Source organism: Ranitomeya imitator, chromosome 2 (genome assembly GCF_032444005.1).
Source record: "Ranitomeya imitator isolate aRanImi1 chromosome 2, aRanImi1.pri, whole genome shotgun sequence".
Lineage (NCBI taxonomy): Eukaryota > Metazoa > Chordata > Amphibia > Anura > Dendrobatidae > Ranitomeya > Ranitomeya imitator.
In genome coordinates, this window is record NC_091283.1 from 153,781,131 (window position 1) to 153,799,587 (window position 18,457).

The 18,457-nt window shown below is 49.2% G+C and overlaps 1 protein-coding gene across 3 annotated transcripts in view; it reads right to left on the bottom strand.

The window, feature by feature from the left end:
* The window catches only part of RXRA (retinoid X receptor alpha), a 268,856-nt gene extending 259,310 nt beyond the window's left edge, over positions 1 to 9,546 (bottom strand). The window contains exon 1 of one of the 3 annotated variants that reach the window (XM_069747491.1): positions 9,330 to 9,546. In XM_069747491.1, the coding sequence (XP_069603592.1) occupies positions 9,330 to 9,357 (28 nt within the window). In that variant the 5' untranslated portion in view covers positions 9,358 to 9,546. The remainder of the gene's footprint in view (positions 1 to 9,329) is intronic. The other 2 variants (XM_069747493.1, XM_069747490.1) reach the window with 2 other exon arrangements.
* Between the last annotated feature and the right edge of the window lie 8,911 nt (positions 9,547 to 18,457).

Sequence of the window (18,457 nt, forward strand, 5' to 3'; positions counted from 1 at the left end):
AAAGTACGCCTACACCGGAGCCGCAGCATGAATACAAGAAGAGGATGTCATCATAAGAAGATGGGAGGCCCCGGACCGGACCGCGACGCCCATCGGACCAGAACCGGACCGGGACCGCCCCTGGGTGAGTATAATCTAACCTCTTTTTCTCATCTTTCAGGATACATCAGGGGCTTATCTACAGAATTACAAAATGCTGTAGATAAGCCCCTGATGCTGATGGCCTTAGCTTATAGGCGATTTTGGGGGTGACAGGTTCCCTTTAAAATTTGCATTAAAAAATGCAGCAAAAATGCAATATGTGAACATTTGCAGGAACAAAAAGCAATTTGACAGTCATGTATGAACACTAGTGATGAGCGAACATGCTCAGATAAGGTGTTATCCAAGCATACTCGGGTGCTAACCTAGTGCTTTCAAGGTGCCTGAATAATATGTTCGAGTCCCCGCTGCTGCATGTTTCGTGGCTGTTCAACAGCTGCAACATATGCATGGATTGCCTGTTTGTTAGACGATCCCTGCATGTGTTGCTGCTGTATAAGGGTATGTGTCCACGTTCAGGATTGCATCAGGATTTGGTCAGGATTTTATGCAGGTAAAATCCTGAACAAATCTGCACCTGAGGTCACTGGCAGGTCACCTGCGCTGTCCTTGCGTTGTTTCTGCAATGTAAGGGCATGCTGCGTTCTAAAAAGACGCGCCGCATGTGCGTTTTCGCGGGTCTGCCGCCTGCGTCTTTTACTGCATAGTGGAGACGGGATTTCATTAAATCCCCTCCACTATGCTGTAACATCTGGACGCTGCGTTTTTGACGCTGCGGCTCAACGCTGCGTCAAAAACGCAGCATTTCCTGAACGTGGAAACATACCCTAAGGGTGCGTGTCCACGGTTCGTAATGACGGCGCTTTGGACGGAGCGGAAAACCAGCTCCGCACAAAGCGCCGCCCCCTTCTGTACGCATGGTGATCCCGGATGTGTTCATTGCACACATCTGGAATCTCCGCACCCCATACATAGGGCCCTGTGACTTACCTTGCGGCGACGCTCCGTCGCCGCAAGGTAAACAGACATGCTGTGTTCTAAAAAGACGCGCCGCATGTCCGTAAACGCAGGGCCGCCGGGTGCGTGTTTGCACGCATAGTGGAGACGGGATTTCATAAAATCCCCTCCACTATGCTGTAACATCTGGACGCTGCGGGTTGAACGCTGCGGCTGTACGCAGCGTTCAATCTGCAGCGAATCTGGATGTAATCATGAACGTGGACACATACCCTAACAGTCACGAGACATGCAGAAGCGGAGATTCGAACATATTATTCCAGCACCTCGAAGGCACTCGTTTAGCACCCAAACATGCTTGGATAACACCTTATCTGAGCATGTTCACTCATCGCTAATCAACACCATACACAGATGAACCCATAGGACTTAGACTTAGGGTTCATACTCACTTGCGTGAAATACGGCCGAATCTTGCATGGTAACGCCCGACTCTGCCGCTGGCACTTGGGAGCGGAGCGTGCAGCTCCATGTATTGCTATGCGGCCGCACGTGTCTGCGGCAGAGCCGGGTTTTAACATGCGAGACTCGGCCGTATTTCACGCAAGTGAGTTTGAGCCCTTAGACTGCACTTGTCATATTGTTTAGGCCAGTCGCCTGGCGCACACCCCAAACACCCTAATATTGAATAAATCCCTGGCATCCTTTCTCGAGGACAGACGCATCTTCACCTTTAATAATCCCATAAAGCTCCTCAGATTGCAGCCACATCCACGTGACGCTACTTTCAACCCCAAGCGTTTAAATTTAAAAAAAAATTCTCAAATATTTATATGACGGACTTGAATAATAATCTAGGATTTCAGGCCAGACTGAATAACATGCCCTATATATCAGAGTGAATAACGTGCCCTGTATATCCTGAGGCTCTGCCAAGTCGAGATGAATGCAGAAGTGTTACTACCTAAACATTTAAGACTGTAAACTCTCGGGATTATTCAGTATTTTCTATGACGTTTCCCCGCTAAAATAAAAAAAGCTCCCTAAATATAAGTCTAGTTTTCTATAAACCCACTAGATTAGCGCTTCCATACCAGTATTATGCACACTGGTTCCTGTACTCATTGGGTGGGGGTCTCGATAAATTGTGGGGTCTGAATTAATCTTTACTATATGGGGGTCTAAATTAATTTGAGGTCTAACAAGTTTAAATTCATTTAGAACTCTATGGCCTAAATTATTTGTCGGGTATGACGCTTTTGAGTCCGAATTCCCTTTGCTCTATGGTTACTGGAACCTCAATACCCCTGGGGTCTAATGGGTCAGGGTTTTAAAGGGAACCTGTCACCCCGTTTTTTGAGATTGAGATATAAATACTGTTAAATAGGGCCTGCGCTGTGCGTTACTATGGTGTATGTAGTGTACCCTGATTCCCCATGTATGCCGAGAAATACATTACCAAAGTCGGCGTTTTCGCCTGTCAATCAGGCTGGTCTGGTCAGGTGGGCGTGTTCACAGCGTTCTTTTCTTCCCCAGGTTTCCGTTGGTGGCGTAGTGGTGTGCGCATGTCCAAGGTCCGGATTCCCTGTGCCCACGTGAAGACACAGCGCGCGATCTGCGCTGTCATTCCTTTCATCGGTGCGGGCGGCCATCTTCCTGGGGCCGCGCGTGCGCAGATGTAGTGCTCTGCTGCACGGGGCTTCAGGAAAATGGCCGCGGGATGCCGCGCGTGCGCAGAAGAGATCGCGGCGGCCATTTTCCCAAAGCCGAGTTTGCATCTCGGCTTTGGGAAAATGGCCGCCGCGATCTCTTCTGCGCACGCGCGGCATCCCGCGGCCATTTTCCTGAAGCCCCGTGCAGCAGAGCACTACATCTGCGCACGCGCGGCCCCAGGAAGATGGCCGCCCGCACCGATGAAAGGAATGACAGCGCAGATCGCGCGCTGTGTCTTCACGTGGGCACAGGGAATCCGGACCTTGGACATGCGCACACCACTACGCCACCAACGGAAACCTGGGGAAGAAAAGAACGCTGTGAACACGCCCACCTGACCAGACCAGCCTGATTGACAGGCGAAAACGCCGACTTTGGTAATGTATTTCTTGGCATACATGGGGAATCAGGGTACACTACATACACCATAGTAACGCACAGCACAGGCCCTATTTAACAGTATTTATATCTCAATCTCAAAAAACGGGGTGACAGGTTCCCTTTAATTAATTGTGGGTTCTGACATCTAATAAAAATTTTGCCGTGTGGGGTTTGAATTGCTTCTGGGCTTTTGTATCTGCTATCTGAATTAATTTTGGCATCCAAACTAAAGTTAAGGTACGGTGTTTGGGGTCTGAATTAATTTGGGGCTTCGCATCTGAAATAATTGCAGGTTCTGACATCTGGAGTCCAATTACCGTAATTGTGGGGTATGATGTTCGGTGTCTGAATTAATTTTGTGGTTTGACGTCTAGGGGTCCGCTGTGATTTTGGTGTCAGGGATCTGATTTCGAGGTCTATCCATTTTGTAGTTCCCCTGACCGCTCTGCCTTCCGGTCTTCACTGTAGGCACAGAACTGTGTTTATGAAGCAGGTACCCCTGGATGTACAGATCTATAGTTCCCTCGTTTTTTTGGCGTTGCTCATCAGGGAGCGTTCAATAATCATCATCTGTGGTTTCCCACTGAAACAGAGTATTGAGGTAGTTGTACACTAGAGTAACGCTACTGTCCAGTATATACACAGTAAAGCATCATTACAGAAAGTGCAGAACGTGACGCTTCTCTCGGTCCCTGCTGGTATTACAAACCATCAATAGTTTATTTATACCGGTGACGAGCAATGAGATACGGAACTGTCGAAAAGCAACGTGATACATGGCGTGAGGCGTTTGATGGAAGTCTTGGCATGCTCCGCACTTCTACTGGTGACAGTCTTTATAGGGGGTTCAGATGGTTCTGCCTGGCATTTACACTCACGAGGTAAGGGCCGAAAGGAGAAGGAGAAGAGGGACAAACTAAATAATTCAGCCAATGGGGCACGGATATACTGCTGCTATGGCTGACTTTCTATAAGCAGCACTTGACACGATGCAGCCGTGATCACATTACTCTGGCACAGGTCGTAAAGAAAGAAACCGGAGAAGCAACTTTCATTTTGTTTTGTTTTTCGCGAGTGTAATTCTTTGCCTTAGTGCCCTATTAATGTAATGTAAATGGCAAGTATACTTCTAAGGCTACTTTCACACTAGCGTTTTCTGCAATCCGTCACAATGCGTCGTTTTGCAGAAAAAACGCATCCTGCAAAAGTGCTTGCAGGATGCGTTTTTTTCCCATAGACTTGTATTGACGACGCATTTGCGACGGATTGCCACACGTCGCATCCGTCGAGCGACAGATGCGTTGTGCTTCTGCGGACCGTCGGGAGCAAAAAACGCTACATGTAACGTTTTTTGCTCCTGACGGACCGCTTTTTCCGACCGCGCATGCGTGGCCGGCACTCCGCCCCCACCTCCCCGCACCTTACAATGGGGCAGCGGATGCGCCGGAGAAATGCATCCGCTGCCTCTATTGTGCAATGCGCTAAACGCTAGCGTTGGAATCTCTTCCCGACGCATTGCGACGGGGAGATTCCGACGCTAGTGTGAAAGAAGCCTAAGCATAACCACACACATTAGTCTCACCTAGGGGACATCTGCAGACATTACACAGATTAACATGCAGATTTACTGCAGCTTTTACCTCACGTATTGGCAATAGATAAAATCCGCCCATAAATCCGCCTGTGCTGCAGATTGTAAGCCTGCACACCGCTCTACATTAGGCTATGACAACCACATCCATGCCTGAAATCGCTACAAATTTAGTTCAGGCTATGTGCACACGTTGCGGATTAGGCTTAGGAATTTTTGGTGCGGATTCTGCATCTCTTGGCAGAAAATGCAGTTGTGGATTTGGCGCTTTTTTTGTGCGGATTTTTTGCGGTTTTACTGCGTTTTTTCCCTTTCCAGATTTCTATAATGGGATGGGTACAAAAAAGCTGCAGATCCGCAAAAAAGAAGTGACAAGCTACTTCTTTTAATCCGCAGCGTTTCCGCACGGAATTTTCCACACGATTAGCACAGCATTTTTTTTTCTCATTGATTTACATTGTACTGTAAATCACTTGCAGATCAGCAGAATTTCTGCACGGTAAAAAACGCTGCGGATCTGCAGGAAATCCGCAACATGTGCACATAGCCTTGGAGAATCCACATTGCAAACCTGCAAAGTCTGAACACGGCCTGACAGCATCAGGACTCCACAGGTGCTGGATGAAGAGATACTGGATTACCAGACATTTGCAAAAAGCACGAAAACTACCATTATCGAGGAAAACTTCAAGAGCAGCTAAAACCAAACACAAATGCGTAGTATTCCTTCTAACGAGACCAGTGTACCAATCGGTTTTGTGCATTCAGTCGTCGGGTGAATTTCCACACAGCAGATAAAGGCTATGTGCACACGTTGCGGATTAGGGTGCAGAATTTTCTGCACAAAATCTGCATCTCCTGGCAGAAAACACAGGTGCAGATTTGATGCGTTTTTTGTTGTGGATTTTCTGCAGATTTCATGCGTTTTTTTTACCCCTGCAGATTTTTATAATGGAAGGGTGCAGAAACTCTGCAGATCCGCACAAAAGAAGTAACATGCTCCTTCTTTTGATCCGCAGCGTTTTCCATGCAGAATTTTCCGCACCATTAGCACAGCATTTTTTTTCCTATTGATTTGCATTGTACTGTAAATCACTTTGCGGATCTGCAGCGTTTCTGCATGAAAAAAAAACACCGCGGATCCGGACTAAATCCGCATCGTGTGCACATAGCCTTAGGGTATGTGCACACGTTGCGGATTAACCTCTGGAATTTTCTGTGCAGATTCTGCATCTCTTGGCAGAAAACGCAGGTGCAGATTTGATGCGTTTTTCTTGCAGATTTTGTGCGGTTTTCCTGCGGATTTCATGCGTTTTTACCCCTTCAGATTTCTATTATGGAATGGGTGCAGAAACGCTGCAGATCCGCACAAAAGAAGTAACATGGTCCTTTTTTTTAATCTGCTGCATTTTCCGTGCAGATTTTTCCGCACAGCATTTTTTTTTGCCATTGATTTACATTGTACTGTAAATCACTTGCAGATCTGCAGCATTTCTGGGCGGAAAAAAAAACGCTGCAGTTCTGCAGGAAATCTGCAACGTGTGCACATACCCTTAGGGTATGTGCACACGATGCAGATTTAGTGCAGAATTGGTGCAGAAGATTTTTCTGCTGCAGATCTGCACTGTGATTTACAGTACAATGTAAATCAATGTGAAAAAAAAAAGCTGTGCACATGGTGCAGAAAAATCTGCGCAGAAACGCTGCAGATTTCAAAGAAGTGCATGTCACTTCTTTTGTGCAGTTCTGCAGCGTTTCTGCTGCAGATTTTTCTGCACCATGTGCACAGCTTTTTTTTTTTCATATTGATTTACATTGTACTGCACAGAAACTGCACAGAAACTGCACAGAAACTGCACAGAAACTGCACCAAATCTGCAGATGCAGATTTATTGCAGAAAATTCTGCACCACATTTCCTACGTGTGCACATAGCCTAAAGCTTCATTCTTGTGAATCAGACTGCAGAAATCCATGCACCTGCTGCAAAAAAAGCGGGGAAGATTTTAAGGCTATGTTCACACTTTGCAGATTCCACTGCGGATTTTTCCACAGCAGAATTCCAAAATCCGCAGTGAAAACCCGTCGCGGTTTTTACTGCGGATTTATTGCGGTTTTTACTGCGGTTTGTTCTGCGGATTTTCATCTGCAGTTTCCTGTTGGAGCAGGTGAAAATCCGCAGAAAAGAAGTGACATGCTGCGGAATTTAATCCGCTGCGTTTCCGCGCGTTTTTTTCCGCAGTATGTGCACAGCGTTTTTTGTTTCCCATAGGTTTACATTGTACTGTAAACTCATGGGAAACTGCTGCAGATTCGCAGCGGTCAAATCCGCTGCGGATCCGCAGCAAAATCCGCAAAGTGTGAACATAGCCTTATAATGAACACCCGAGCCTTACACTATGGCCGGTCCGAATAACTATAGCATTTGTTACCATCCACCTCTCGTGTCTCCCCTTTTCCCCATAGTTTGTAAGCTTGCGAGCAGGGCCCTCATTCCTCCTGGTATCTGTTTTGAACTGTATTCCTGTTATGCTGTAATGTCTATTGTCTGTGCAAGTCCCCTCTATAATTTGTAAAGCGCTGCGGAATATGTTGGCGCTATATAAATAAAAATTATTATTATTATTATTATAAATTTCTGTATCATCTCTGCTGCATGTGAATTCACCTTCCAGGGAACAAGCGCCAGAGTATCAATCAGTTACTTCACTGTCGGTTCAGACTGTTGACCTCTGGGCTAATTTAGGTGACACAACAGGAGCCGAACTTTCTTACCAGTATTACGGCTGAACCACGGCAGCTAGTGCCAACTATTGGAGCCGCAGTTGGGCTAGGATTTGCAGCCATAATATGGATTAGAAGATATGGTTACGATAAGGTCATATGCATACGGTGGTGTTCACATTTGCGACATTGCAAATTGCGACATGTTTGGAAAAAAGCGCAGACCAGCATGCAGCGCCATTGTTCCCCACCAAAACAAAAGACCCCAGCATTATAGTCAAAGGGGTCGACATGCCAAGATTGGTGTCCATTACATCCTGCATAAGGCGGTTCCATCAAGTTGGGGCTTTTTGGCTCCTATGACGGAGCAGATGAATAAAGTTTACAAAGCCTGTGTGAACCTATCTCAACACAGAAGCCTGTGGCGGCTCATTGGGCGATGGCCGAGGCACGATGCGCCTCACTGCTCACATCATTGTCAGCTATTTTAATGGATATGCCACAATATCATAAAGCCTGGAGCAAAATAGTAAACACACGACAAACTAGGCAGCCCCCGAGTTCAGACCTGCGCTCATGATCTGCAGCCGGTGAATAGGCTCCATTCCACTTCATATCGTTTCATGTTCTAACATCATGTGATGTTCGGAAGCCCAAAAATATCCAAAAAGAATCTTTACATCAACGCTTGTGTGTTGGACTCCACACCAGAACAAACACCTGAGAGCGAAGCACAAAACTGTTCCAACAAAAAAAAGAGCAAAAAGTCAAACAAAACTTGTGCGCAGCATTTCACGACAACAGCAAGCGACAACCCCGAAACCTGCGAGCGGCGATCGCTCGCTGCGACCTAGGAGACGCGCAGGGAATTCCACGTCTGGATTTTGTGGAAACTTTACGGGTCCTCAGGGACAGAGATTTTAGATACAAGAACTGAAGCATCGCGATACAACAATCACACAGACGTGTAATGAGAGGAACAATGGGCATCAATACTCTGTATCTGCACTAAATCACGGGAAATGCATCTTTACATCAAATTACAGCGTGAAAGCGCCAGATCGAGCCCCACAACCGAGCTGCTGCGGAACTACAACCCCCAGCAAGTTCTAGCTGCTGCAAGCCCTTATGGGGGGAGCTGTAGATTCATCATAGTGCTGATCTGATTGTGTCCGGATACTGAAAATTAGAAACAAGCCTAAACCCCAAATGCCAGCGCTGCCAGTAAGCGCCAAGTCGGGTTACTAGTGGGCGGCACTGATCAGATGTGAAAGGCGCTAAATTCGTCAGCCTTGAGGTTTTATGTGTTTTTCTCATATTCTGGGGTTTTTGTAGAAGTCTCGTACAAACCACAATAAGACAATTCGGGCACAAATGAAGTGATACCTGGGCACTGAGCGGGCGAGGGTGGTAGACTGTGACTTGACAGGTCGGGGGGGGGGGGGTCTTTAGAAATCATTTAGTCTTGGCTCTCAGCCCCATGTTGTTGTTTAACACTGTGCTGGGTCTGGGGAACGTGTACTGGATCCAAGTGAAAATTAGGTCTTTGGCATGTCAAGGGTTAATACCTACTGAAAACAATGACACCCACACACAGAAGTTCTACAAAACCAGGAGGCAAAGAGTTAACAGAGTATTAATGGCATCCTGCAAAATTATTAAGCATTAGAGGAGTTATTGGGGGCATCAGGAGCCCCTCACCCCCACCCCCTGCACACCTCTCCCTGACCCTAAACCTGCACTTAACCCCGCAGAAGGAAGTTTGGCACCAGAGCCCATCTCCTGCCCCAAAGCTGGACTAGAACTTGGGCACATGGAGGAGGTGGCCCCCGGCAGTGCCAGGGGCCCGGGAGAAGGAGGCGGCAGGCGGAGGGTTAAGAGGAGCGCAGCGCCCGCAGAATGCAGCCCAGAGATGCACTCACCCAGCGGCAGGAAATGCTTCGTGTCCATCGCTGCTAACTCATGCCCGGCGAGGAGTGAGGGAAGGTCGGGCTCGCTGAGGTGCACGGCTCGGGGCTCCGGGGGGTAAGGACGCGGGGTCCCGGGGGGCGGCAGGATCCAGAGCCGGTGAGGCCGCGGCGGACGAGTTGTAGCAAAACTCACCAACAATGTAAGAAAAGTGTCTCCAGCTCCACTCACTGCAACAGCGGGGCCGCGCCAGGGGGGGAGCGAGCAGCGACCTCTGCTGCAGCGACCGGGACCTGCAGCCGCCGACTGCTCGCACACACCCCACGGGAGACGGGGCGCACCCCAGGTGTCACAAGGGAAAGAGGGTGCACCCCACTGTCACAGGAAGAAGAGGGTGCACCCCACTGTCACTGGAAGAAGAGGGTGCACCCCACTGTCACTGGAAGAAGAGGGTGCACCCCACTGTCACAGGAAGAAGAGGGTGCACCCCACTGTCACAGGAAGAAGAGGGTGCACCCCACTGTCACTGGAAGAAGAGGGTGCACCCCACTGTCACAGGAAGAAGAGGGTGCACCCCACTGTCACAGGAAGAAGAGGGTGCACCCCACTGTCACAGGAAGAAGAGGGTGCACCCCACGTGTCACTGGAAGAAGAGGGTGCACCCCACTGTCACAGGAAGAAGAGGGTGCACCCCACTGTCACAGGAAGAAGGGGGCGCACCCCATATGTCACAGGAAGAAGGGGGTGCACCCCACTGTCACTGGAAGAAGAGGGTGCACCCCACGTGTCACTGGAAGAAGAGGGTGCACCCCACTGTCACAGGAAGAAGAGGGTGCACCCCACTGTCACAGGAAGAAGAGGGTGCACCCCACTGTCACTGGAAGAAGAGGGTGCACCCCACTGTCACTGGAAGAAGAGGGTGCACCCCACTGTCACAGGAAGAAGAGGGTGCACCCCACTGTCACAGGAAGAAGAGGGTGCACCCCACTGTCACTGGAAGAAGAGGGTGCACCCCACTGTCACAGGAAGAAGAGGGTGCACCCCACTGTCACAGGAAGAAGAGGGTGCACCCCACTGTCACAGGAAGAAGAGGGTGCACCCCACGTGTCACTGGAAGAAGAGGGTGCACCCCACTGTCACAGGAAGAAGAGGGTGCACCCCACTGTCACAGGAAGAAGGGGGCGCACCCCATATGTCACAGGAAGAAGGGGGTGCACCCCACTGTCACTGGAAGAAGAGGGTGCACCCCACGTGTCACTGGAAGAAGAGGGTGCACCCCACTGTCACAGGAAGAAGAGGGTGCACCCCACTGTCACAGGAAGAAGGGGGCGCACCCCATATGTCACAGGAAGAAGGGGGTGCACCCCACTGTCACAGGAAGAAGAGGGTGCACCCCACTGTCACAGGAAGAAGAGGGTGCACCCCATATGTCACAGGAAGAAGGGGGTGCACCCCACTGTCACAGGAAGAAGAGGGTGCACCCCACTGTCACAGGAAGAAGAGGGTGCACCCCAGGTGTCACAAGGGAAAGAGGGTGCACCCCACTGTCACTGGAAGAAGAGGGTGCACCCCACGTGTCACTGAAAGAAGAGGGTGCACCCCACTGTCACAGGAAGAAGAGGGTGCACCCCACGTGTCACTGAAAGAAGAGGGTGCACCCCAGGTGTCACTGGAAGAAGAGGGTGCACCCCACGTGTGACAGCAAGGGAAAGAGGGTGCACCCCATATGTCACTGGAAGAAGAGGGTGCACCCCACATGTCACAGGAAGAAGGGGGTGCACCCCACGTGTCACTGGAAGAAGAGGATGCACCCCAGGTGTCACTGGAAGAAGAGGGTGCACCCCATATGTCACTGGAAGAAGAGGGTGCACCCCACGTGTCACTGGAAGAAGAGGGTGCACCCCACGTGTCACTGGAAGAAGAGGGTGCACCCCACGTGTCACTGGAAGAAGAGGGTGCACCCCACGTGTCACAAGGGAAAGAGGGTGCACCCCACTGTCACTGGAAGAAGAGGGCGCACCCCACGTGTCACAGGAAGAAGAGGGCGCACCCCACGTGTCACTGGAAGAAGAGGGTGCACCCCACGTGTCACTGGAAGAAGAGGGTGCACCCCACGTGTCACTGGAAGAAGAGGGTGCACCCCACGTGTCACTGGAAGAAGAGGGTGCACCCCACGTGTCACAAGGGAAAGAGGGTGCACCCCACTGTCACTGGAAGAAGAGGGCACACCCCACGTGTCACAGGAAGAAGAGGGCGCACCCCACGTGTCACAGCAAGGGAAAGAGGGTGCACCCCACATGTCACTGGAAGAAGGGGGTGCACCCCATATGTCACTGGAAGAAGAGGGTGCACCCCACGTGTCACTGGAAGAAGAGGGTGCACCCCACATGTCACAGGACGAAGAGGGTGCACCCCACATGTCACTGGAAGAAGGTGCACCCCACGTGTCACTGGAAGAAGAGGGTGCACCCCATATGTCACAGGAAGAAGAGGGTGCACTCCATATGTCACAGGAAGAAGATGGTGCACCCCATATGTAACTGGAAGAAGAGGGTGCACCCCACATGTCACAGGAAGAAGGGGGTGCACCCCACGTGTCACTGGAAGAAGAGGATGCACCCCATAAGTCACTGGAAGAAGAGGGTGCACCCCACGTGTCACTGGAAGAAGAGGGTGCGCCCCACATGTCACAGGACGAAGAGGGTGCACCCCACATGTCACTGGAAGAAGAAGGTGCACCCCACGTGTCACTGGAAGAAGAGGGTGCACACCACGTGTCACTGGAAGAAGAGGGTACACCCCACGTGTCACTGGAAATAGGGGGTGCACCCCAGGTGTCACTGGAAGAAGAGGGTGCACCCCACGTGTCACAGGAAGAAGAGGGTGCACCCCACGTGTCACTGGAAGAAGAGAGTGCACCCCATATGTCACAGGAAGAAGAGGGTGCACCCCACATGTCACTGGAGAAGAGGGTGCACCCCACATGTCACAGAACGAAGAGAGTGCACCCCACATGTCACTGGAAGAAGAGGGTGCACCCCACGTGTCACTGGAAGAAGAGGGTGCACCCCATGTGTCACTGGAAGAAGAGGGTGCACCCCACGTGTCACAACAAGGGAAAGAGGGTGCACCCCACATGTCACTGGAAAAAGGCACCCCACATGTCACTGGAAGAAGAGGGTGCATCCCACGGTACACAGGTTTAGGAGCTTGCACCCCACCTGTCACAAGGGAAGGAGGCTGCACCCCACATGTGACACAAGGGAAGAGGCTGCATCCCACATGTCACAGGGTTAGGAAGGTGCACCCCACATGTCACAGGGTTAGGAGGATGCACCCCACATGTCATAGGGTTAGGAGGATGCACCCCACATGTCATAGGGTTAGGAGGATGCACCCCACATATCACAGGGTTAGGAGGCTGCACCCCACATGTCACAGGGTTTGGAGGATGCACCCCACATGTCACAGTGGAAAGAAGATGAATCCCACGTGTCACAGGAGAAGCTGCACCCCACATGTCACAGAGGAAGGAGGGCACACCCCACATGTGACAGGGTTAGGAGGATGCACCCCACATGTCACAGAGGAAAGAAGATGCATCCCACATGTCACAGGGGAAGTTGCACCCCACATGTCACAGAGGAAGGAGATGCACCCCACATGTCACAGAGGGTTAAGAGGGTGCACCCCACATGTCACAGAGGAAGGAGGGTGCCCCCCACATGTCACAGAGGAAAAGGGGTGCACCCCACATGTCATATGGGAAAGGCGGTGCACCCCATATATCACACAGGAGATGGAGACAGCCCTGCATCCCCAACCTCACAGAAGAAAGAGTGCACCCCACACGTCTCATGGGGGGGTGCAACCCACGTCACTCAGAGAAAAAGGGTGCACCCCACGTCACACAGAAAAATGGTGCACCTAACATGTTACACAGGAAAGAGGGTGCACACCACATGTGACATAGGAAGGAGGATGCACCCAAGATGTCATACAGGAAGGAGGGTGCACCCCACATCCCACTTGTGGATGGGGTGCACCCCACATGTCATACAGATGATAGGGTGCACCCCATATGTCTCATAGGGGTACAGGGTGCATCCAACATGTCACACAAGAATGAGGGTGCTCCCTACATTTCACACAGGGTGCATGATCTTCCTTGCAGTAGCCCCACATCTGTCAGATTGCGGGGCATCTCCTGTGTACAGTGCCCTCTTCAGGGTACCACAGATTGTCACTTGGATCTAGGTGTGGGCTCAGGGCTGGGCCGTTCCAGAACTTCCATCTTCTGGTGAAGCTATTCCTTTGATGACTTTGAGGTCGGTAGGGTCATTTTTGAGCTGAAAGGTGAAATTCCAGTTTAGCTTCAGCTTTTTAGCAGAGGCCTGAAGATTTTGCTTCAAAATGTACTGATATTTGGACTGTTCATCATTCCCTTGACTAAAACCCCAGTTTCAATTGCGGAAAAATGACTCCAAAGCACAATCCTGCTTGCAACATGCCTCACTGTGGGGATGGTGATCTACTGGTAATGCACAGTGTTGACTTTGCACCTTTTGGAATCAATAAGACACCTATCCATTACTAATCCTAAAGTTTGTAAAGGGTTAAATAAACACACACATGCAGAATAAAGTATTTTAATGAAATGTAAGAACACACAGTGTTGCCATCTTTATTCTTCTGCCAATCCCTCGATCTCCTGTAATAAATAATTAAAAAAACAACAATATACCCATACCTGTCCGGCGTACAGTCAGTCCCACGGCGTAATCCATATCTGGGGGATATATAGTCTACAACCGGGAGCAGTGCTAATGCTGCCGGCCCGGCTGTAAACTACTGGGGAATGAGTGAGAAGCTGCCGGCGTCAGCATTAGTGATGTCAGCGCAGCCTCCCAGCCTGACCTGCGATGAACTCGGCAGCGTGGTAAAATGAACTGTCAGGCTATGTGCACACGTAGAATGGTCCACTGCGGATTTTTCCACAGCGGATTTGATAAATCCACAGGGCAAAAACACTGCGTTTTTCCTGCGGATTTACAGCCGTTTTTGTGCGGGTTCCACTGCGGTTTTACATCTGCGGTTTTCTATTATGGAGCAGGTGTAAAACCGATGCGGATTCCGCACAAAGAATTGACATGCTGCGGAATGTAAACTGCTGCGTTTCCGCGTGTTTTTTTTCTGTAGCATGGGCACAGCGTTTTCAGTTTCCCATAGGTTTACATTGTACTGTAAACTCATGGGAAACTGCTGCGGATCCGCAGCAAAATCCGCATCACTTTCTCACGCTGAAGAGTTCACCTTGGCTCAGGCTGGGAGGCTGCGCTGACGTCACTGATGCTGACGTCGGCAGCTTCTCATTCATTCCCCAGTAGTTTACAGCCTTTTAATTGAAAGAATGACACAGACTCCTTTAATAAATCTTAATTAAACCATACTTACGACCTTGCCCATTCCCCCAACGTCATTGTCTTCTGCAAAAGCGTTAAAAAAAGAAACAACAATATTCCTCACCTTTCCACAGAGAAGATGATTTGTTCCACGACGGGTCCAGCTCCGCTACATCTAGATGGCAGGCTGCATGATGCGACCACACAGCCTGTCATCCAGCAGAGAAACTGGGCAACATCTGCTACCGCTGCCCAGTGTCTCCCGGTGAACTCCTAGTCCCTGTCTGAGCGCACCGTGAGTGTGAGAACGTTCTCCTGCTTGCGGTGCTATCAGGTCCTAGAAGTTCACAGCCAATGAACTCATTTCACCTATCTGACATCAGCGAGTGCGCCTTGGGAAAATTTGATCCGATTCGAGCTGGAAAAAAAGCCGCAGATGAACACACAATTATACAATAACATTGGTTTGAAAGCAATACAATTTTTTTATCCGATTCATCCGATTTCATCGCAAGTGGGAGTGAGCCCTAAGAAAAGGCTTCCTTCCGTCTTGCCACCCAACCCCACAGGCTGGACATATGAAGAATACAGGAGATTGTTTTCATATACAGGACACAACCAGGACAGGACAGAAATATGTGTAGCTCTTTTAATGTTGCTGTCGGCCTCTTGGCAGCTTCCCGGACCAATTTTCTTTTTGTCTTTTCATCAATTTTTGAGGAACGTCCAGTTCTTACATAATGTCACTGTTGTGCCAAATTTTAGCCATTTCTGGATGACGTCTTCACAGTGTCCATGGGTGAATCTAATACCTGGGAAATGTTTTTTTGTATTTTCTCCTGAGATTGATAACAGAGCAATGGATGTCACTGTGCAAAGTTCTCAGCTGTTTACTGACCAGAAAATGTCAGGAAAATCCTCCTAGAACAGCAGCACTTTCTCTGGGGTTACTCAGAATCGCTGTAAATTACGACGCCCGTGCACCGACTACTATGTAACATGAGGGCAAAGGTGATCGGCTAATTCTGAAAACAATCGCATCCTCATTTATAAAGAGGGTGCTCACAGTTATCCAACTAGATTTTAGTTGGGTTTTTTTTTCTGCCTCAAAATCATTTACCGTAAGTTTTGGTTCTTTTAACTGGATTTGTACAGTCCATGAGCGGCATTAAGGTGGACAAAGTCCTGAAATGATTCTGGTGAGATTTTGTTCCTATAAAAACCTGGCATTTTGCCAGGGGTGTGTAGACTTTTTATATCCACTGGACATCATACGTTACATACAGTATAAGACAACACAACTCCATCATATACAATGTGTCACACATAGTACTTTATACCATATTTAACATCATGCATCATATATAATGTATTACAGAAAAGTTATGACGTATGGCATTGGATGTGTATACAGTGGTGCCCATCAGAGGTATAGCTCAGCGAATACTCCCGCTGTACACCTCCAACATTTGAGTCTAAGGAGATGTCAGTATACCCATCCGGAGATCACACATTGGCGTGAATACTTTTAAAGAAAATAATGAACTGTAAGGCTATGTGCACAAGTTGCTGATTAGGCTTAGGAATTTTTGGTGCGGATTCTGTATCTCTTGGAAGAAAATGCAGCTGCGGATTTGACATGTTTTTTTGCGTGAATTTGTTGCGTTTTTTTGCGGATTTGATGTGTTTTTTTACCCCTGTGGATTTCTATAATGGAATGGGTACAAAGACGCTGCAGATCCGCAAAAAAGAAGTGACATGCTACTTCTTTTAATCCGCAGCGTTTCCGCACGGAATTTTCCGCACCATCAGCACTGCGGGGTTTTTTTTCTCATTGATTTACATTGTACTGGAAATCACTTGCGGATCTGCAGCGTTTCTGCGTGGTAAAAAACGCTGCGGATCCGCAACGTGTGCACATACCCTAATTATGTCCGATTCTCAGCTCCAGTGGAAAAACCACAGCGGGCTTTGGAAGGAGGTGGATAAATTACTTGAACCCCGTCCTTGGAGCCTTTACTCACTTTCACATTCGTTGCTAAAGTCAACCATCCTTTTTGCAGTTCTGTTGTACTCCGCACTTATGTTTGCCCCCAAAATTGGACTTACTATGTTCCTATTTTGTGCGCACAGCCACAAAAGGGAGCTGTCTAAGGGTATGTGTCCACGTGCAGTAAACGCTGCGTGTTTGACGCTGCATAGGGACGCAGCGTCAGACACGCAGCGTCCAGATGTTACAGCATAGTGGAGGGGATTTAATGAAATCCCGTCTCCACTATGCGTGGTAACACGCACGCGGCGGCCCTGCGACTCCGGACATGCTGCGCGTCTTTTCAGATAGCAGCATGTCCGTATATCTTGCGGCGACGCTGCGTCGCCGCAAGATATAGCACAGGGCCCTATGGTGGGGAGCGATGATGCCGGATGTGTGCTGTGAACACATCCGGCATCATCGCGTCCCAGAAAGGGGGCGGGGCTTACCGCAAAGCGGCTAAGCCGCTCCGGCGATACCGCCGGCCATCCTGAAAGTGGACACATACCCTAAAAAATGGAAGAAATATTGCAGGCACCACTTTTTTCATTCAAATTTGTAGCAGTATTCTGTCACGTTTCGCTTTGAAAATCTCCCCCATTTTCTTTGCCGATATGTGGCTAATATATTGCAGTATTACAACATAGTGATGGCAGTATTTGGTGGTAACGTGACCTGAGGTTCCTCATGCAACTCAAGGTGTAAATATGAGAAAAAGAAGCCCCTAAAAGTGAGTGGGAAAGCGGGAATGTGACACGAACGTATCAGAGAAGGAAGTTGCCCATAGCAACTAAATAGAAACTGACGTATGTCACCGCATATACCATTGTAGCTGGAGTTTCACGCTGACCCCAGTGAAGGGGAGTGGGTTTTAAGTGCAGCCCTGCATTGAGAATGTAATCTGGTTGCTACGGGCAGTAGTACTATATCTATTCCAATTGTAGAGAAATAATATTTCCTCTTCACTTATGGCACTGACAATCAGGCACTGGTAATCTATCCTAGCTATTGAATTTTCAACACCATTTTTGTAGTGAGAGATGTTTGTTTTTTGTTTTTTTTATAGCTCCAGTTTATGTATTGAAAAAAAATAAATCTTTTTGGAATAAAATTGGGGAAAAAAGTATATAAAGCCAAACATCTCTGCCATTATTTGGGGGTTTCGATTTTACTGTGTTTACCACCAAAAGGTTTGTCCAGGTCTTCAGTCCCTCTATGATTGCATACATGCCGTCTAATGACCTCCCTCTCACACCGACGATGCCGGGAATCGCGACAGTGTGTGCACTGCACGCTGACACAGTTCAGCAGTCTGCAGTCACTTGTGCAGACATGTACTACGGAGGACAGAGAATGAACTTCAATCCAATATTGCAGCCAGCATGCAGCCAGCGGGTAAGGAAAGGGTGAATCAAACACCCAAAAACCCCGCCCCTATGGCTGAAGATTGTTCCCTCCAAATTCAGGTGACAGAGTCCCTTTAAGGAAGATCACTCTAAGGCCGGGATCACACATGCGAGATATACGGCCGAGTCTCACATGTTAATACCCGGCATTGCCGCCGTCACTCAGGCTGCATGTATTGCTATGCGGCCGCACGCTCCGCTCCTGAGTGACTGCGGCAATGCTGGGTATTAACATGCGAGACTCGGCCGTATATCTCACATATGTGATCCCGGCCTAACCATCATTTTGCAAAACCGTTCAT